Below are 21,870 nucleotides of genomic sequence, written 5' to 3'. Positions count from 1 at the left end.
AAAAAGCAAGGGATGACGGTGAGTTCAATGTCATATCATCAAATCCTAGAAGTTGATGCAAAAAAAGGATGGAGTACCTTAGTTTAAAGATTCCCCAAAAAAGCTAAGATTTTAATGAGAGATAAACCTTGGGTGCAAGGTCTAGTCCACATAATAAGATGAGTGACAAGATAGAGAAGACATATGCTTTTAAGAGGGACATGAGAATAACAGAATTTTGTTTATATTGTGTCTGAGAAAATTTAGATTCATGGAGAGATGTAATGAAATTGATGGCTTTAAGGTTAACCTCACTTAATGAAACATTTCGTTTGATTTACTAACTTGTAGGTGTTGTGTATGCTTGTGATACGATACGTTCAATTTATTATCATTGAATTCATATCCTCTTTCACACCATGAACATGAATCGTGATTACAAGTTCCATGATCTTCATTGACCTTGTCCCTAATGTGGGTTGTGTATCAGGTTCTACTGTATTTTGAGTTGTGTGAACACTCGATGATTATTAATGTCTCAAGGTGTCTATCTAAAGTATGAAAGTTGTTGGAAATGGGAAGATCAATATGATTTACTAAAATCCTTTACATAAAAAATTAATTCAAGAAACTCATGTTTAGATTTTAGGTTTTGGTGTAGAGTATTTGGCATAAAAACATCCCATATGATAATATCACCATCTATACTCTATAAAGAAGAGATGTTTTTGGGTTTTCAAACTTTAATCAGCATAGTATAAGACTTATATATGATATCCAAACAGGCATGTGTAAAGTTTGGGGTTGCAACTTCTCAAATAATATAGCTTTTGGGATACATTATACATAATAATCTCCTATTATCCTATAATACATCGATCTATATAGGGTATGATATAATAAATGAAAAGATTTATTATGGCAATCTAACACCAGTATTCTCTCTCAAACTACATTCATGATATAAAATGATGATGATAATATCATCGATTTGTTTTGTAATTAGTGTATCTATCATTTATTGATATGATTATCTTAGTGGTAAGTTATTGTTAGTGGGAAATTATGATGCTATCAAGACAATGTTATGGATTCAAACTGTTACTTGGACACATCTTTATTGCACCTTACTTCACATCTCTTGAACTACATGCCACATTGAGAGTATCAAAGAAACAACTTCACCCAAACTATCGACCATCCTATCTCAACTATGGACTTGACAGTGGACACCCCCCTTCTCAACTATGGGCTGATTGGTAGCACACCTCTCTATTTCTCAATATTCTCTCTCCCAAAGCAAGTTCATAATAATAATCAAATTATTAAGAATATTACCAACTTATTATGGTACTCAATACATCTCTCTCTCTCTCTCTCTCTCTCTCTCTCTCTCTCTCTCTCTCTCTAACGCACTGTAAAGCCGATATGCAACACAAGTTGGTATAGCTCAACGTACTGGTATCTCCTTTGAAACAATAGAAGTGACATGAAAAAGAAAGCTACTAGAAAAGAAATGAAAGATTCTTTATTTCCAAAAAACAAACAATATTTCACTGTGGTATGAAGTGAAAGTAGTGGTTGATATCATCAATGCACTAGCATTACATTTTATGTAAGGAACCATGAATAATATTATTGACGCGGCGTCTCGAACATGCCTTTCAAAACCTTGGGATGCAACGCCCCCAGCCATGATCAAAACCACACACAACACACATTTTCTACACTATCAACACATTTCCCAAAATGGAAACCCTTGATAAGTTTCTGCACTAGACTCTACTACTCCCTCCTTTTCTCCACACTAGAAACCTAGAATCAACATTGTCCACCCTCCCTCTCCCTCTCCCTCTGCCTTGATTCTCGTCATCATTGCTTAAATTTGATTTCCATGGCCCCATCTGAACAATTGTCCACGTGTTCACGACACTTGCAAACTTTTGGTAGGATTTTCGGATCTCAAACACGCTCTGATCGCATAGATTTTTTTCCTTTTATCCTTATCTTATCCCTCATAGTGCACCTTCTGATATCTCACTGTCACTTCACTTCACCATTGTATATGCTCTACAAAATTTGAGATCTATGTTTTACATCTCCAATGTCGTGCACTGCCTCTATTACATTGTCAATATCACATTGATTCTCTAGTGATCTAGAGTCTATGTGGCTAAAGGAGAACCTTTAACATATGGAACTCGAACCAAGTGTTTGTATTCGTTCAATATTGCCATATGACAATCGTAAAAAAGATTGTCTTGATCTTTGCAAACTTTCTTGAAAGTGATACACATGTCATACTTCCCTTGACTTTAGATCTTGTTTTCCTTTGGTTGCTTTCTTGTGAGACCAAGTATGTCCTCCAACATTTGATGCCTTTGGAAGTATTTCGAATAATTCCTAGATGTTCTTGTAATGTGATTATTTGTTATTTTGCATATTATTCCAATTTTTGGTCCTAATTATACCAAATATCATATATTTATATATTTTACATAGCAATAAATGCATCAACCCCAAGAATAACTTGGTATTAACACAATATATCCTTTCCTATTAGCAATCATATCTAACTAATGTTTATGATCGGCATGTGTCCATTAGTGTTAATTTCACATGCACATAACTTTATATTTGCTCATCAACTCTATATATTTGCAAGATTAGTCAATCAACCGTAGAGACAAGTAATTGAAGAGTAAAACATACATTACAATAATTCTTCTTGTTTTGGATCTATTAAAATTTTAACCTTGTGACCACTTGCTTGCTAATCTTGTTAATACAAATTCACATCTACCACAGTGACTCATTTCTATCATTGTCGACTTGTCTTAAGTAAATTTGGAATGGATATGGGATTTTTTATTCGTCCTTTTGCAGTGTTGAAAGGCTAGTTGAGGACTACGGCTTGTCTTACAATACATATAATTTCCACCACCCAAACTTTATTTCTTATGTGTGCATAAAAGCTATGAGACTTTGTCATCACTTCAATGTTAGATGCTCTACGTGCAAAAAAGGTTCGTACAAGGTGACGATTCTAAATAACGAGAGGATTGCAAACTTAGATAGCACGAGTTATAAATAATGTTGTATGCAATGACTTTCAAATAAACATAACCAAGGAGGGATATATTCTTCCAAATCATAGTTCACAAAATATCATGTATTGTTGATACATCATGCTACTATATCTACTAGTTGCCAATATAACTTTTTCATAGGCTATTAACAAAGCAATTGCAATCTATACCTTATCTTAACATTACATACACATGCACATATGGACAATAATTCGTTTTCTCTTTAGGATTGATGAGTTCCTTCTCATCACTAATCACAACCACTCCGCACGCATATCCAACCCCATGAACTTGGCATATTTCTGTGATACCTACCATCATTAATGAATTATTTATTATCATTAACTTTCCTTCATTCTTTGCATATGGGAATTGTTCAACCTACCTAGTTTCAACGAGACAAAACCTTCAAGTACTTTGTGCATCAACATATGCATGTTCTTCCCTATATATTATCAGTACCCACAATTAAATCTTCTTGTAATTGGCTAGCCCTTGATCACATGGTTTGCACTGTGATATACTATAACATAGTTTGCACTGAGAATATAAAAGTCAATTGATGATAATCAAACCTCCTTTTTTCTCACCTTTTTCTAAGAATGAGTTGAATTCTAAAGTCTAACAGTTTAGCATTTGTTTAGCTACATGGGTTGATTGGTTAGGATCCTTATCCAAAATGTATTACCTATCTTTGGTTCATCAACATAAATTGTAATCAGAAAACATTGTAGAAGGTACAAACACACTTTTTGGCATATATGCTTCGATCTCATTTTCTGATAATTATTCGAACAATGATACTTTCCACGTGAGCTAATTATACATTCTAATCCTGTGTAATAGTGCATGGGTAAAATATTCATTAATGTTGGGCACATTCCCTCTTTTCCCAAAAATTCTTGTTACAACGTTGATATGGATTTCAATTACATCACTCCAATCTAACACGCTTTTATTCATGCATGCATACATAAAAACATGGATACATACAAGGTAGTCCATATATAGTCCACGAATATTGAACATAAATCAATCTTCCGAAGGCATATGATATGTATAGATGTTGTATACTTGAGCTAAAAAATTTGTAATTTACTTATTCTTTAGCACTTGCTTTTTCCAAACGATGGCAACGAGAACGTTTACACATTGTCATCTATAAAACACAGATGCAAACTATGTGGAAGAAGAGCTCACCAATGTAAACATGTGAAAAATAGGTGAAAGGTGAAAAAACTAATTGCAATGTAAGCATGTCGTCATTTGTAATATTACACAAAATAAGCTCACGAACAAGAACATTCCTATGAGATCATATTAAATGTGTCATTCAAGTTTATTAAACTTGAAGCCAAATGATCAGATGATATGTATTATGATCATATACCTAAATGTAGAGACCGTAAATATAAATTTAAAGCCTACTAAAATTACACAAAGAACTCCAATTCCAAAAGACCTAGTGCCCCCCAATTGTGGTGGAACTTTTATAAATTTGTTCTTCGAACACTATCTAGTCAAAAACCATGAAAACAAATACTTTTAGCATTTATGGGTGGAGATACAGAATTCCCCATTGAAGTTGAAAATTCCTTCAAGTTTTAGGCCACCCTATTTTTCTCATGGTTTGAAAAGATGCCTTCTGTACAAGCCCTACTTCTCAAATGATACACAAATCAATTAAGCATAACGAATACACAAAACTATAATGACATGCCACCGATGTCATCCACCTCTGTAAGCAATAGACGGTCTTTCATATACTTTTACATTTGAAAGAAACAACCTTTCAACAAATGTTTTTCGTTGATCTATGGAAGCAATATCTCGTGTTGGAAAAAATACATCAAGGATTATGTCTTTTGATACAAGATCAATGTTTAATTTTGTGTTGATGTAAATTAATGATGAGACTAACATTTTGGGGATGAAACAATACATGTTTATGGATCGGTCAATTATTTCATGAGTTTTGAGCTTGCAACTTGGCAAAATTGTCCATGTAGCGCAAGCAAACAAATGTATTTTGTAAAACAAACCATAAAATGTATATTGTGGTAAAATGTTTGTTTGTTGATATAGTGCCAGAGGGCATTGTTAGTACTCATTACATATACATAGTGCCTCTTGAGTTTAGTTATCAACTAATTGGCCATTATAACTAAACTTGAAGATCATCACAAATGATTGAATTGAACGGCCACATATTGGCCTCTCTCTATCTAATCTATGCTTGGGTTGCCCTAACTCCAACATCATGTGCCATTGAAATTTGTCTAGACTTCAGCCTTTTTTGTGCCAAGTTTTGTCATTTTGTGATGAAATTTGTTGTCCAATTATCGTTCCATATACAATGTAGGCAAATACCTACCCCCCCCCCCCCATAATCACTCCTTAAATAATTGGTCACAAACCTTACTGTTCAACTTGAGGCCGTCCTTGGTGTAGAGGAGCCTTCTCCATGGAGTTGAAAAACAATGACTAGCCTTCATCCAACAATGGTCATCCTCTCCCTTTCTTCAATCAGTGGGCATCCACATAAGAGGCAACTATCGTGTCCCCATAGGGATTTGTATATAACACTATCATATGTAAATTTTTATAACTAATGGAAGGAGTTTTTTTTTTTTGGAAAAAAAAACTTGAGGAGAGCCAAGTGTTGTTGTTGGCTTTTGGGGATGCAAAAGTCATATGGTTTCTTGAACCTTGTATTGTACTTTGATCATCAAATGGGTACTCATCCAAGTATGTATAAGTCTACTTGCTGATTGCCGACACATAGACATCACACTTGTTGAGGACTCGAGCCAACCTAGGATCTTGCTATACATATCCCACTCTACCCCGCACATGTTCTTCTCTATTTTAAGAAATTGTATTTATAAAGGGGGTTGTACGTGATGAGTATGTGTATATTAATCACGTGTGTGTGCGTGATGGATCGATCGTTCACGTTCACGTATGCTGAAATGTTTACGACAAAAGCAAACAGTGGGTAGCAAGTTGCCTTGATGCACACACATTCCTATCGATTGCTCCATCCCGTCCCTTTTTTTGTGTTACCCTAAGAAAAAGAAATGTAAACTTTACCACAGCTTTTCCAAGGGGTTAATTTTTTAAAACGCGGACACATGTATATATTTTCATTAAAAAAGTGGGAGGGGGGAAGGAAAAGAAAGATTAAACCTTTTTTTTAATTTGTTGGACATCTCTATATGTATATAAGGGGCCATGGGAGGGGCCATTTCTTCAATCAGTACACTCGTGAGTCGTAGTACCAAGCAACACACACCTACACCCCTCTCTCTACCATAAACCCTAAACCTACCACCACCACCACCACCACCACCCCAAGAAGCCAATCCAAATAGATTAGGGAAGCAACCTGCTTTTATTTATAACATCAACACCAAGAAGAAGAAACAATAAATAGAAAGAGATAGTTAATATTATGGGCTCCCACCTCCTCCTCCACCACCACACCACCAATGCCCTCCTCCCCGCCCATTGTACCAGCAGCCCAATAACAAGAAGCAGCCATGTTCATGATGGCCTTGTGGGCCTCCTCTCCCTCTCCCCCTCCACCCTCCTCCCCCTTGCCTACATTCTCCTCATCCTATTCTTCCTCGCCTCCCTCTTCTCTTGGCTCCACCCAGGCGGCCCCGCTTGGGGCCTCCGCCGCAGCCGCTGCCTAAACGCCTCCTCCTCCTCCTCCTCCTCGCCGCCGCCTCCTCTTCCTCCTCGCCCATGCATCCCCGGCCCCCGTGGCCTGCCATTCCTGGGCTCCCTCCTCTCCTTCTCCTCCTCCCCCACCGCCCACCGCCTGCTGGCCTCCCTCGCCTCCTCCCTCCACGCCCGCCCCCTCATGGCCCTCTCCCTCGCCTCCACCCGCCTCGTCGTCTCCAGCCACCCCTCCACCGCCCGCCACATCCTCTGCAACCCCGCCTTCTCCCAGCGCCCCCTCTCCCAGTCCGCCACCCACCTCCTCTTCACCCGCGCCCTCGGCTTCTCCCCCGCCGGTCACCGATGGCGCAACCTCCGCCGCCTTGCCGCCACCCACCTCTTCTCCCCACGCCGAATTGCCGCCCACGAGGCCCTCCGCCAGCTCCACACCACCGACATGCTCCACACTATGGCCGCCACCGCCACCGCTGCATCCTCCTCATCACGCATTAACGCCATTGAAATAAGGCCCTTCTTGCAGCACGCCGCGCTCAACAACATCATGGGAACCGTGTTCGGCAAGCGCTACACGTATTCCTCCTCCGCCATCCCTAATGCTGACCCTGCTGAACGGAGCGAAGAGGAGCAGGAGGAGCGACGGGAAGCAGAAGAGGTACAGAGCATGGTGCGCGAAGGCTTCGAGCTGCTGGGTGCCTTCAACATGTCGGACCATCTTCCGTCCGCCTTCCAGAGCCTGGACCCCCTGCGCATCGTCCAGCGCTGCAGGGAACTGGTGCCCCGCGTCTATGCATTCGTCCAGAAAATCATCGATGATCACAGATCTGCCGGCGTCCACGTGGCCAATTATTCCTCATCTTCCAGCTTCGTGGACGTGCTCCTACATCTGCAAGAGGAAGAGAAACTCGCGGATTCCGACATCGTATCCGTCCTCTGGGTAAGCAAATTTCCATTATGAATTGTGCCTGCCTGTGTCTATCAATGGTGACGGCAAATGCGATTGATTGATTGATCGATTGCGTCCTAGTTTTAGGGCTCCTCGTCGACTTCAACGGACCTTGCAAGAGTCATTAACCAAATGAATGAATGAATGCAGGAGATGATCTTCCGGGGGACTGATACCATGGCCATCCTGACGGAATGGATCCTCGCGGAGCTTGCTCTCCACCCTGCCGTCCAATCCCGGCTCCACGCGGAGGTGCAATCCATGGCAACAGGCAGTGACAGCGAGCCCCCATGCATCCGCGATGCCGACACAGCCCGCATGCCGTACCTGCAAGCGGTGGTGAAGGAGACGCTGAGGATGCATCCGCCGGGGCCGCTGCTGTCATGGGCGAGGCTGGCCATCCACGACACAGAGGTGGGCGGGTACGAGGTACCGGCGGGGACGACGGCGATGGTGAACATGTGGGCCATCATGCACGATCCGGAGGTGTGGGCAGAACCAGAGAGGTTCTGGCCGGAGCGCTTCCTGGAGCCTAGGGAGGGGAAGGCGATAGAAGTGAATTCAGGGGCGGTGGACATGCGGCTGGCACCTTTCGGAGCAGGCGCGAGGGCATGTCCGGGCAAGGCCATGGCCATGGCGACCGTCCAGCTGTGGGTGGCCAGGATAGTGCAGAGGTTCGAACTCCAGCAAGTGGACGACCGTCCCGTCGACTTGACGGAGGTGCTGAAACTGTCGTGTGAAATGGCGGCGCCGCTAGTGGTACGTCTCAAGGACCGCCCACTCAATCAAAACTGAACTTTGAACCGCCTCATGAAGAGAGAGAGAGAGAGAGTGAGAGAGGTATGTATGTATGTATGTATGTAGGCTGTGTATGGCAAGCCTATTACAATTTACTACATATATAACATTTAAGTAAAGAAGGTAGTTAGTTAGTGAAGACACGTACACATAGAGGGAGTGCGAGTGAGAGATAGTGAAGCCTTAAAAGAAGGATGAAAATGATTAGAGTAGATTGAGTATCATGAGTAAAGTGGATGAGTATGTAAGGGAGTGGAGTATGTAGTGGGAAAAAGAGGTTTAAACATAGGAGTCGGTATTTACTAATTTTTAATGTAGTTCTATGAGAGAAAGGTTAAGAGATAACAAAAACTATGTAAGTCTTCGGGTCCCCTGCCGCAACAGATCGTTGTTTTCGTCCCTGTTTTGCCTTTGGGACCGAGTTTTAGTATTACGCATAATAAAAGATACCGTGTTTTTCATTACAAAATGCTCTCTCTTTGTCTGAAATGTTACATCATACTTCTTCTTTTCCGTGGCATTAACAAGAGTTCAACCTCCCGTGTTTCCGAGTATGTTTCGTATCGACTGCTTGGTCATACATGTTTTTTAGTTACAAATCAATATATTGCACTGTTTCTAGGATTTTAGTAAAGATTGTATGCAAAGTCCTATTCACTTTACACACCTTTATGCGCCCTATTTGATATTGTTCGCTTTATATATACCTCCACTAACAAGATCATAAATTCAACCAACATAAGCATTTTGTCATTTCAATCTCCCAAGATTTCCTTTTAGCTAATTTAGAGCAATTTGCACCATAAGGATTAGTTTCGTAAAGAAAAAGCTACACGCACTCCATAAACTTGATGCTATCAAGTATATTACAACTGAAATAAGGTAGCTTATTGCACATCTTCAATATAGCTAAGAATCAACCAAACCATTTAAAAACGGATTAACAGCTCGGTTTGGGCTTGAGTTGAGCCATTCTTGACTCCTAACCCAAGCAATATAGAAACTAGTTGTGGTGTAGATATAAAAGCAAGATGCAAGACCATTTGTGAAGAGTGTGACTTAATTACTCCATAATCTAGTTTTCTTGGAGTGCATGCTCAATGAAAGTTGCTGAACATGACGCTTCTAATGAAAGTTGTTGCAAGGCCAAATGCTTCTAATGACGCTTTGAATCAAATGGTAAATTCTATGTGTGATGTTGTACGCTATTTTTTGGTTACTTTGTTGGTCGTCGACAAGTTCTTGATGTTGCCTATATATCTTCATGACATTATCTACTTAGCTACAATGGAATTAAAGTAGTATTAATTAGCAAGTATAATCTAAACAAAATTTCTTTTGAAAGAGTTGCATGACAAAAATACAGACAACATGAAACGCATCAAAACAAACACCTACCATTAACAAGAAGGGGGCAGAAATATCCACATAGGCATATGACACTCATTAACAAACCCACAACTTGTCCTTCATGGGTCAACATCATTTTGTAGCCACGAAGACTCTTAAGGAGTCGATAGGATGCACCATTGTTTGAAAGTTCCTATTGATAGAAGTGGTCAAGTTGTTGGCGTTTTGTAAGATGTGAGAAACAAAGGCATCCTATCAAAGACCTTATTGATGGGGGATATGCCTCATTTGCAAAATGGTACACAAGTCGACATAATCTTATGTCCCTTAAGAGTACCTTCAGGAATGAATGTGGGATAGATTATTGAGTGCTTGCTTGTGCTAGTGAAAGAGTTCCTTGAAACTCATTATCAGATGGTGCCTTTTGATGAGGGGCATGGGTGGTATCATTGCAACTTGTTTGAATGCGAATAATTCATTCTAGGCTGCACATTTATTTTTGGAAATATGGGCCTTTTTTAAGTCTTTTTAATGTAGTTCCAAGGCAAAGGCAATGCAATAGAGCTTATGTTGTAGCATACCAGTAGAGCAATGGAAGGCCAAATTTTGGCATTCTAAAGAAAACATAAAAAGAATGGTGAAACTCTTATCGCTAACAATTTGTGACGAGAATGCTAACGCGATGTTCATGCCTAACACTCGGCAATGGTTCGGTTTGAACCGAACAGAACCGTGAAACCGTTTAAACAGTTTGACGGTTTTAGGATTGACACTCAATAATTTTCTTAAATATTATTCTAAACATTTTAAGCTAATTTTGGTATTTTAAGAAAAATCTTTGAATTTTTGGAGATTAAAATTTGAATTATTGAACAATGTAAAAAATTTCAAATTAAAATGTGAAATTTTGAATTTTGACCTACCTTGAAACCAAAACTGAAGAACGAAACCGCAGTTTTTATGGTTTAAAGGTTTGAAAGTCTCTAAAACCATTTGGTTTGAGCTTCAATTTTTTTGTAACGGATCGGTTAAAATGGTTTCATGGTTCAATTCGGTCCAATTTAAATAGTTAGATTTTGATACTAATCGAACGGAATCAAATTGTTATCAATTGCTATTCATGCCCAATGTTTCCTCTAATGAACATATCCAACATGCTAATAAGGTTGAAAGATTGATTGAGAATTTTGAGCATAAATGATAATTGCTTCATGATTCATATCAAAGTTGATACAAACATTATGAATATGTTGCAGAAATGTTAAAAACTTCAATTGCTTCACTACATCATTATTACTAAAACTTGTGTGTGTAGCACTTAGTGGAAATTTGTGAAATAACATTTCCAATGCCTATACATGGTAATGCTGTAAACAAAATTTACATTCTTTATACGCATGGTAATACTATAAACATCAATAATAAATCACTGGAAATCTTTGATAGCAATTGGCACATTTCCATACTACAAGAACAGGGTTTGAATATGAGCCACACCTAGAGATGTACCTCGAGATGTATGTTCAATTGTGAACCCACACTTGATAATGTACCTCTACTTGCAAATAGAGAGTGCAGGTAGTCTTATTACATGTTTGCTGCACTCTTTTAAGTAAGCAACATGTAATTGTTCATTTCTTAACATAGCGTTGAAGCTAAACAGAGAATATTTAATCTTCCAACCAATAATGTTGATTTGTTTACAAGGAAACAGATCTGTTCAAATTTTTGTAATGAGCACATGTTTAGTTTCTTACTGGATGGAATTCAATTCTTCTTGGTCAATCGTATTCTTGTATGTAATTATTTACAAAACAATATAATGTGAATACAATGGATTGCTTAGCAAAGAGGTGATGATATTTTCAGAGTTGACATAATAGATAGTGATAATGTCTTCATGCTAAGCACTCAACCTTGAGTATTTATTTTGGCATGTTAAAAAAATGCTTCTGTTTAACAATCAAGTACCAATGTGATGAATTATAATTACAACAAAAATATTGCCTAGGTAACAAAGGACACTTAAATGTTTCAGATGTAACTCATTTAAAGTGCCACACATAAGCAAATAACCTTCAAGTTTTAAACTTATAAACACAAATTTAGTGATAGCTGAAGCAAAAAATGGTATTCCTTATTAAAACTAGAAACTGCAAAACTGAAAATCGTTATTGCAGGTGCATTTATTAATCAATGAATATCAGATCTTCAAAAAATTTAGCTGGTTATGATTACACATCTGTGTCTGTAGAATTTGATTGTGATATCATAGTTCTAAGGATTTCTTTTTGACCATCCCATAGCATGTCTTTTGCAATGTAGAGAACAAATAGAATCACAGCAAATATGAAGATGAGCATAGGAACCCGTCCAGCTGTTAAAACAAGTGAACTCGCATTAGAACAAAAACAGTCTCTCTCTGAACTCTCATTGTCAATCAATCAGAGATACATCTGGACTCCATGATCTCTAAAATGGTTCAGTCTTAAGTATTCCTACACCATGATATTATCAGGGCTGAGATGACTACATCTGCCTCTCTGACAGTGGAGATCAATCAGAGAAACATATTGTCTCTATGATCTCTAGAACGATTCAGGCTAAAGTATCCATACCCCATGATATTATCAGGGGTGAGATGACTGCACCACCAATGGTCATAGAGGGTCTGGACAGGTACATGAGAGTTTCTGCGACATAGAGATGTCAGGTTGGCTCTAAAGACTTGAGAGGTAGATATTTCATGTTGGTATGCCCATGAAATACATATACGCAAATGGCAAAGTGGTTTCTCCGCCATGGTGCCAGCATAGACAGACTATTTATATCTCCCTTCCAGTGCTCCTTGGATGCACCATCTCTCACACTAACTCAGAGATTAGCAAAGTCATAAGGCAAGATCTCATGCAACTACGGAGTAGACAGGTATGAATCAAGCCTATGAAGGAATCAGGTATGATGATGGCTTTCTATCGGGACCATCTTGTCCACATCACTGGTGATGGATATGTCACCAAAGGCAGTTAGCTAAACTACTCAATAAATGCCTAAATGAAGCTCAGCTTTCATACCCTATGTACGTTTTCTATTATTTTGCGAACCCATCGCATATATTTTGAAATGAATGAAACTTTACATGCATTTATATTGCTAACTCACATTCATATATTTATGTCTATATATACTATTCAGCAAATATATCACTAGTTACCTTCCCGTTTAACTTCTTGGATGGTTGTAACTCTTGCACTTGAATCTGCAGATACAGAAAGCAAGGCCCTATAGTACAGCAAACAATTTTGCATCAAATAATCATAGAACTACCACATACATCATACGAATGCGTCATGAAATTAACCAGGAAATTCAAAAAACATTATCTGACCTGCAATCTCGAGAAAACTCCATCGATGTAACAAAGATCATATGGGCACCTCTCACTTTTTGGTGAACCGTCATTTTGTCAACAGAGATTATGGAAACATCACCTTCAGAGCTACCACTAAAAGAAACACAAATATAAAACCAGTAACGATTACAATGGCATACCAATGATTCATAACCACCACCAGCAAATTGTTGAAAGCTTTATTTTCTCCAATTTTCATGTACACTGCCTAGCATATTGTTTATAGAGTTATCAATCATTACATGGCAAGGTATTTTCCATCATAGGACATTGCAAATGCTGATATAGGGCTCTCTTGAAATTTCTTTATTCCAACTTTCCTCCACGTATTTGTATTCCATATTGCAATGTAGCCTTTATCACCTGGTTTATCAAAAACATGTCAATCCTACTAAATACTAATATGAAGAACTAAATTCATGGAAGGGAGAAATGTCCTGATACGATGAACATATGGTAAAAGGATTACTCTAGCCAAACAGTTTTTTGCATAAGCATTGACAAATGTAATACCACATTTTTATTTCTCCAATTAGTATTTTGAAACAAAGTTCAACAAGAATGTGCAACGCTCATCAGCATGTATTAATATTAATATATTTAAATATTTATATAGTATGTTCCTCCAAATAAACAATTATGTATGAACCATTCTTTGAGCTATCATTTCACACAACCTTCGAACGGAAAAGTGGCTTCTTAGCATTTACAGCATTTTGTATGGAGAAAACAACACGATACACCCAAAATAAAGAGATGTATTGCATGTACAAAAGGCAATTGGGCAGAAATAGACACACAAAGCATATCAGGAAAAAGTCAATCATCTATTTCAGACTGCAATGCTCCTTGCCCATCGGAAAATTTCTGCCTCTACTGTAAGTATAACATGCACTACAATCACATTGCAGATTCATGCTCTTTGCAAATTCGGTAGAATTATCTGCACATGATCTGCTTTGTACAATTCCTTATTTAATTCATAGTCTCTAGTCTCTGCCTCAGCATCCTGCCAATCGTGCAAACTATTACAAACAAAAGTCAGGTACATCAGCATGTCTATTTGTATTTTGCCCATTCTATTTTCTTCAGAATGCACACCATTAAACGCCCAATTAATAGTCGGCAACAGTTCAGTCTCAACAGTTAGAAACCACGGTTTAAACGGATTAACGATTTTATTTTATTTTTTTAAATTATTTTTAAACAATCTTTTCATTTTCAAGCCTTATTCTCACATTTTAGGAATTTTGAAAATTTAAAATAATGAAATATTTTTAATTTTAAAAATTTAAATTTTGAATTCTGACCTAAGTTGAAAACCAAAACCGAACCACAAAACCGCAGTTTTAACAGTTCAATGGTTTAACGGTTTGAAAGAAATTTAATAATTCGGTTCGGTTCGGTTCAAGTTTCAAATTTTTTAAACGGTTCGGTTTTGACTCTCTCAAACCTAACCGAACCATTGCCAATTGTTACACCCAATCTGCTTGACTAATTCTATGCAGCTCTTCCCTAACTTCATCACACCATCACGCACTAAAGTTCATGCTATCACTAAAAAACAGAGTACATAAAAGTTTTGTTCCTACCATGTTTGGGTAATTTGTGTAACGAGTGATTTATGCATAACGATTCATTGTTAGATGCTAAAGCTAATTTAACTTTAGATGCTAAGGAAGAATTGTTAAAAATGAGCATTTTTACATATTTTGCAAAAATGGCCATTCTTGGCCCAGAATTGTTTCAGATTGTGACCTCCATATTAATAACAGGACGTTGCATATCAATGTGAAACACATTCATTTGACCTGTACCTACCAGCTTCTCCAGACTTTTAGAATATGTTCAAATCCCAGTTTGAGGAGTATTCTTATACATAAAAGATGTGGTGGCAGCCTGTAGGTGATGAAAATATTCCATATGATTCAAACGAAGTGTCTAAGACATTATTGGACAAGAGAGCTGGAACTCATGCTATTGTGCCTAACAACTTTTTCAACATATACGTCATACTTCATGAATGTTGTGTGAAGTCAAGGTCACCTCTTTCTGCAAGGCAGGATATTTCTGCGAGGCAGGATACTCTAAACAACTAGTACCAGATGGATACTGGCTGGCTGGGCATAATGTCTCCTTGGAACAGGTCTTTATCTACCAAACATTCACAAGGACCATCAAAGCAATACTGCCAGATATGAAGAAAGAAAGGAAGTTTGAGTAAGTAATTTCTGCTTTCGAAAGGCCCCAATGTGGGCTAATCCAAGATGGACAGGTCTCCCAACTGAGGCAAGCACCTGCACTGTAAGGTGTAATGGATTTGATTTGACAATAAAAAGTGTGATGGAGCTGTGCTCTAGATGTGACTTGCATGCACAACAAATTCCTATCACCATTCTATTGTTATCCCTTTCGAATGTTATGGTCAAGAAAGGGATTTGGTTTGTCAATAACCAGGGTGGGGACCTGCACTCTAGATGCAACTTGCACGCACAGAAATTTGATATCAACCATTCTATTGTTATGCCTTTCAAATGTTATTGTCAAGACACTATTTGTATAGGCCATTGTTTTGACTTGTAGGATAAGATGTGACGGTGCTAAAGAAGTTTATGATGGTTCATTGTTGATAAGCTTTTGTGATAAGATTTTGTGGCTGTATTGTTGTCCTTCAATACAACATTTGTATCTTGATTTCTAGCAAGAACAAATCCAAGCCTTGTTGAGAGTGGCAGGGGCATTTCACCCTTATTTCACAAAAACCCTACAATAGCAAATATCATGTTCTTCTGGTTCCAAATCTGAACAATCCAGAATGGGGTTAGTGCAACAGAAAGAAAGTAGCCTCATTAACGCTAGTGAAAGGTCGAACTCCTCCACAGAATGTCAAAGAGAAGACCCTGAACTGCCTGCTCCTACGTAGATACTCTTGATGGCATGAACAATCTCAATCTCTAGATGACAAGAAGAAATTCTACGTTGTCAGTGTATGGTGTGGCATGTAGACTTCCATGTAGTACAGTTACTTGATAAAGCCTTGTGCTTCTATGTAGTACGATATTTTAGGTGGCACTGGCTGCTATGATTTACATTAGTTCCATCCACTGCCTAATTCTCCTATTTCTACTAGTTACCGTTAGGAGATAACTGGTGTGTTTTAGCCATATAAATGTGGTGACTATCCACGTCCATAATATATATTTGTGCGTGTCAACATCCACCATCTCCAGCATCAGCTAAATAACTCAGACGCTGGAAAGGGGCCTCAACCAACATGGTTAGCGTAACAAACTCTAACTCCACAATATCATGTGCTACAGATGGTTTACTGCAACTCACTTGGGAAGCCTTAGGGCCAGTGGTAGTTCTATCAGTATTCCACATTATCGTGCCAATCCTGGTGCCTATATTGCTTTGATAAGGGGCCTCAACCAACATGGTTAGCGTAACAAACTCTAACTCCACAATATCATGTGCTACAGATGGTTTACTGCAACTCACTTGGAAAGCCTTAGGGCCAGTGGTAGTTCTATCAGTATTCCACATTATCGTGCCAATCCTGGTGCCTATATTGCTAATGCATACATCAAAGCCTGTCTGACCAAAATGTCCCAACGCCACACTTCAGTTTGCAGCCCCTGAGAATGTGCCTGCTGGTGCTGCCACACTAACAGTGCCAATAGAGAATCAGAGGCAGTACATGAAAGATTTTGTATGTTAAAAACTTCGATGAGAAAATAATGCATACATATGTCATCGCCGTTCTTGGTGGAAATTTGAGTATGACACCACATTATCATGTCGTCTAACAAGTCACTATATTTATCGGAAATTACCTTATATGGTGAATATGTGATAAGTGATATTTATCCTCCACTAGGTTTTCATTGCATACCTTGCATATCTTCAAGTTTGCATGATGATGTCATGATGCGACGTCTACGCCTAACTGGTGTGAGCGTGTTCGATTGAGGCTCCCCGAGAGCCAAGGCTCATGGGGTAGTGAGATGTGATTGGAGATGTTTTGACATTGTTTCCTTGAATTGGGGCTAATATTGGGGGTTAATATTTGTATTGAACTATTCCAAATTTGACATTTTAATATATTGCCACGTCATCCTTAGTGCCTCTACCCTCAATGATCACATACTTCATAGCACCACCCAAGAGCTACAATAGATCTTTTACTCCCAATCTCTTAAACCATTTCATATTGTCAAGCACCCAGCCAAATAAGAGGATTTCGCTCTTATTATTAGTTTTTTACACCTTGCATTCTATGTTCCAAGCTTGTTTTCATGTTGCTATCGAGTGATTTATATTACTTTGATATCCATTTTTCACCAATGAGATTTAAACACCAGATGTCTTTTTTCCTTTTTCTTTTATGCCATAATAGTTTACTATTAATTTTATTCGCGCAATAGTGTAAAGCAACCAACTAAAGAACCTAAAAATGAACATTATGCACATAAAACCTAAAAGTACTATCTTCACCATGTTGATTTTGATACCTAAGGATGAGCTTTGTTCACATAACAATTCCACTAAGGCTGTGATTTCAGGATTCAAAAGGCGGGAATCCTGCCAAGCTATATGCATATTTTTTAAGGCTGACACAGATGCAACTAATCAATCAATGCTCAGAAATGGGAAGCTTTGCAGACATAATAATTTCATTAAGGTGACAATATCACAAAGGCTGTGATTTCAGGATTCAATGCAGACATAACAATTTCATTAAGGTAACAATTCCACTATGGCTGTGATTTCAGGATTCAAAAGGTGGGAATCCTGCCAAGCTATATGCATATTTTTTAAGGCTGACACAGATGCAACTAATCAATCAATGCTCAGAAATGGGAAGCTTTGCAGACATAACAATTTCATTAAGGTAATAATATCACAATCAAATGGTCGAAAACCTGCCAAGCCGAATATATTATAAAAAGCTGAGAAGCTTTAAACGCAAGGGTAAATCACTATGGAATTACCTTCCTTTACAGTGACAAATAAAAGTGGATTTGTGCCGTCTCGAGAGAATCGACAAAATCCTAGATCTCCTCCCTAGAAATTAAGGTTCAACGAGCTCAACAAATGGCTTTACTAATTTATAGCATTAATTTTCTCAAATTCAACAGCTCTTGCCTGATCCAAAGATAGGGAAGCCACTGTGGCCAACGTTGACAAATCCCAAATCCTACATGGACCAGAGCCTCCAGTTGAAGCTAAATATGCTGCATCCAAACTGATTTCCAGAAGAGTTACTAATATGTACTTTGCCATACATATATAAAAGATGTCATTCCAGAAACATAAACCAACCTGAAGTCTACATCTCGAATACTTCTATGAGCCTCAGGTTGATCAAGTATTAACCTTAAATTTGGCCACTCAAATACACGCAAGTGCCCATCCTGAGTAGCGACCACCTCAAATTTAAAAATCATAACAACATTGCGTATCATATTAATCTCAAGGAATAGGGGAATGAACTCACATCACCACCTGCAGCAAAACGTGTTCCATCAGTGCTAAACACCAAAGACCTCTGCTGCCCAACTTCTTGTAGCTGTGTCAAGGTTTTGGTTGCAGGTTCAAGTCTCATATGTCCAAGTCCACCTTCTCTTACCATTTCAAATAGTCTATAATAGACAACCACATTAGCCTACCAAACAGTCCATAATAATAGCCCATAATTACTGGGAAATATTAACACCTGCAGCTTCTTGTGAAGGAGCATGCAATCCCATGCCCTGTTGGATGGACTGCCATCCGATAGGGTGGATCATCATCAGTCGAAAGTTCATGAACCTGAAAAGTAACTCTCAAGTATCAAATCAAAGAATGCAAGTACAAAGAAAGAGTTTGAAGCTTGACTGGTATTAGAATGTGAAGTTTGACCATATTATATTCAAGTTCAAGACATTTGAGAAAAGTACACCAAAATGATACTACAAAGAAATAAAAGCAAACAAAAATTAATAAACCATTTTAATAGAAGATAAATGAAGTAGAAGTGAATATTATGCAAGGTGCTTGATTGCTCAATCACAACTTGTTCATCAATTCTACTCTGCTAAACCTTGTTTTAGATAAGAAACATTATTTCCTAGAAATAGTTTCTAAATTTAGAGTTTCAGAAATGCTTCAATGTGGAGTTTCATAAATAAATATGCTCATTGTAGAAATTGAAAAACCGCAAGTTCAGTATGAGTCAGAACAGGATGCCTACTCACAAAACAAAATGCTCAAATGGGAATGTAATAAATGCATTTTCTTGAGGCTCACACCAAGGGATACGGGCTTCAGAAGAAAGAGGATTGGATAGTCAAATAGCTCATTCCGAGGAAAAGAATGGCTCATGCAGAAAATGCTTTAGGAACAAATACGAACATCAAATTACATGCTTCAAAAAAGCCAAGATGACAGGCAGGAAAGATGAAGGTGAATGTGATGCAAAGACTACGCTCATGAAGATCTTCACTTCTATGTTTTCTCTCCTTTGGGAGTTGGATTAATGAGTATGAAGGGCAATGATCATGATGACTGAAATAAATAAATCTCCTAGTAAATTCTTATTATCAGCAATTTCTGATCATTTTCCATTATAATATAAAAATGACCGATTCATGACAAAAAAAAACTCCCAAAAGAAAAAGCAAATAAAATAGAAGCTAACAGCTTTGGAGAAGATGCCTTCCTAAGATTGAAACTACATATTTCTACTAATAACTTTCAGCTTTGTGGTATTCTCTTATAAATTGCTATTACTTCATAGAGAGAGGAAAATCTTCTGATAACCAAATACAATTGTCCCAAATGAGAAAAAATAAGAGAAACGTTCAGCTTTGAAAGATTACCAATACAACGATCGAATTGTATATTTCTACTAAATTCTGATAAATTTTGGTTTTTTACCGTAATTTGTTTTTATTTAATACAGAAAAAGAAACTTATCAGGATTAATACAACAAATACGTCTCTGAAGAGGGTTCTCACACCATGCCAGACATGACCAAAGAAAAAGAGTAGAGCAAATGTGGCATGACCGAAAGTAAACCACCCCCTAGGCGCTACTCTAAAAACACCATATGATTTCAAAGTAGCACGATCAAATTCAAAAGATTCACCCAATTGAGCGCGTCTTGCGTATTTCTTTACCGTGGAGGGATTGCTACAATTAGCAAATCGTAACCCCCAAACAGAAAAGAGATTTACAGCTTGGACAACAGCATCAGTAGCATACATTTGCAAGAATCCTATCAATTTTGGTTTCTGTAGTGATTTCATAAAAGAAGAGAAATAATAATATTTGAAAAAATAAGAAAAATGAAACAGTTATTGTGAGAGTATCAGAAGTGTGATAGATGCTATATATGTTTACTAAATTTCTATCAGTTTTCTGACTTTTCTCATATTTTTCTATTATTTCACACACAAAAGATAAAAAATAAAACCGAAAATAAATTTAAAAAAAGAAACTTAAAGCTTCAGAGAGGGTATCAATACTATGATCAAAACTATATGTTTCTACTTAACATCTAAATTTTTTTGTAAGCTCTCATAATTTGAGAATGATTTCAGGCATGAAAGCAAATAGAAATTCACAGCTTCGGAGACAGTGTCAGCTCAGGGAAATTTTACAACTTCCAGCTTCAGAATGGGTTTCTTATACATCTACATTGCTACTAAATCCCTATAAATTTTGCCTTTTTTTATTCACTATTACTTCATACAGGAAATGGAAACCCAGAGAATTAGTAAAGGTTCGCTCATATTTCTGCTAGAATTCCAATTAATGTGTAGCTTTTCCTCATATTTTGCAATAATTTCACACGTGAAAATGGGGAAGGCAACTTGAAAAAACCAAATGCAAACTTACAGCTTCAGAGAGAGTATCGGTACTATGATCGAATCGAGCAAGAACAAGACTATTGTTGATACCGGTTTCTCCAGCTCCTCCACCACCTCCAAGTATGACATAACTAGTGTCTGAGACAACTCCGTTGGGTCTTCCTTCTTGAGTATCTTCTCCTTTCTCCTCTTTCTGTGTAGTGGAAGGGGTTGAAGTAGCCCAAGAAGAACAGAAGAGAGGCAAATCATACCTTCTCGCGCAGGTCAGAGGTTGGCGATTCGCCATGAAAGAAGATCCGATCTAGAGAAACGATGGATCTCTCTGTCGATGCGGTCCTTCCTCCCCCTTCGCTCGGTCGATCGAATTCTGAGGCCGAGGGAAGCGGGATTCGATCCGCCTCTCCGATCTCTGTCACTCTGTGTCCCCCGTAGTTGGGTGTCTGGGGAGACTGTATGAATGTAGTGTATGTGTGTGTGTGTGTGTATGTATGCTCTGCTTCTGCGTCTGTTTATGGTTGTATGTTGCCCTTCTCCGATGGGAGGGGAGGCAGCAACAAACACATACATACATACATACATACATACATACATGTTCATGTTTGTGTGTTCAAATGGTCTTCGGTTCTTACCACATGCCCATATACCACATTGGTCGCCCAACACATAGCACTGCTTGCATAGCTTTCCTGCCGGCAGTTACGTCCGACCGATTTATTTCCAAGGTTCATACCGTTTAGAACGATGTCGATTTTGGG

General features: G+C 38.2%; 2 protein-coding genes across 2 annotated transcripts; one reads left to right on the top strand and one right to left on the bottom strand.

Moving 5' to 3' along the window:
- The first annotated feature begins 6,507 nt into the window (after positions 1-6,507).
- On the top strand, positions 6,508-8,965 carry LOC147862449 (cytochrome P450 78A11-like). Its single transcript, XM_087321536.1, has 2 exons — positions 6,508-7,689; positions 7,849-8,965. The coding sequence occupies exons 1-2, from the start codon at positions 6,523-6,525 to the stop codon at positions 8,491-8,493; spliced, it is 1,812 nt and encodes a 603-aa protein (XP_087177662.1). The 5' UTR covers positions 6,508-6,522; the 3' UTR covers positions 8,494-8,965.
- A 2,997-nt stretch (positions 8,966-11,962) lies between these two features.
- Positions 11,963-21,596, bottom strand: LOC147862448 (SEC12-like protein 2). Its single transcript, XM_087321164.1, has 10 exons — positions 21,144-21,596; positions 18,978-19,072; positions 18,759-18,903; positions 18,584-18,675; positions 18,407-18,506; positions 18,253-18,325; positions 13,501-13,621; positions 13,235-13,351; positions 13,061-13,128; positions 11,963-12,223 (listed from the first exon to the last, which is right to left on the bottom strand). The coding sequence occupies exons 1-10, from the start codon at positions 21,399-21,401 to the stop codon at positions 12,081-12,083; spliced, it is 1,212 nt and encodes a 403-aa protein (XP_087177290.1). The 5' UTR covers positions 21,402-21,596; the 3' UTR covers positions 11,963-12,080.
- Between the last annotated feature and the right edge of the window lie 274 nt (positions 21,597-21,870).

The sequence above is a fragment of the Azolla caroliniana genome, unplaced genomic scaffold (assembly GCF_043228905.1).
Source record: "Azolla caroliniana isolate FFs.n. ecotype wild unplaced genomic scaffold, voAzoCaro1.0.p SCAF_6, whole genome shotgun sequence".
Taxonomy (NCBI): Eukaryota; Viridiplantae; Streptophyta; class Polypodiopsida; order Salviniales; family Salviniaceae; genus Azolla; species Azolla caroliniana.
Note: the sequence above shows the minus strand (reverse complement) of the source record. Positions and strands in the feature narration are given on the sequence as shown.

Bases quoted from the DNA above. Each gene is read 5' to 3' on its own strand.
- LOC147862449 (XM_087321536.1), top strand. From the start codon at position 6,523: ATGGGCTCCCACCTCCTCCTCCACCACCACACCACCAATGCCCTCCTC. The intron at 7,690-7,848 runs GTAAGCAAATTT...GAATGAATGCAG, and splicing joins ACATCGTATCCGTCCTCTGG to GAGATGATCTTCCGGGGGAC.
- LOC147862448 (XM_087321164.1), bottom strand. From the start codon at position 21,401: ATGGCGAATCGCCAACCTCTGACCTGCGCGAGAAGGTATGATTTGCCT. The intron at 18,904-18,977 runs GTGTTAATATTT...TGTCTATTATAG, and splicing joins TCCTTCACAAGAAGCTGCAG to ACTATTTGAAATGGTAAGAG. The intron at 13,622-18,252 runs GTAATTCCATAG...TTGATAAACCAG, and splicing joins ATTTGTCACTGTAAAGGAAG to GTGATAAAGGCTACATTGCA.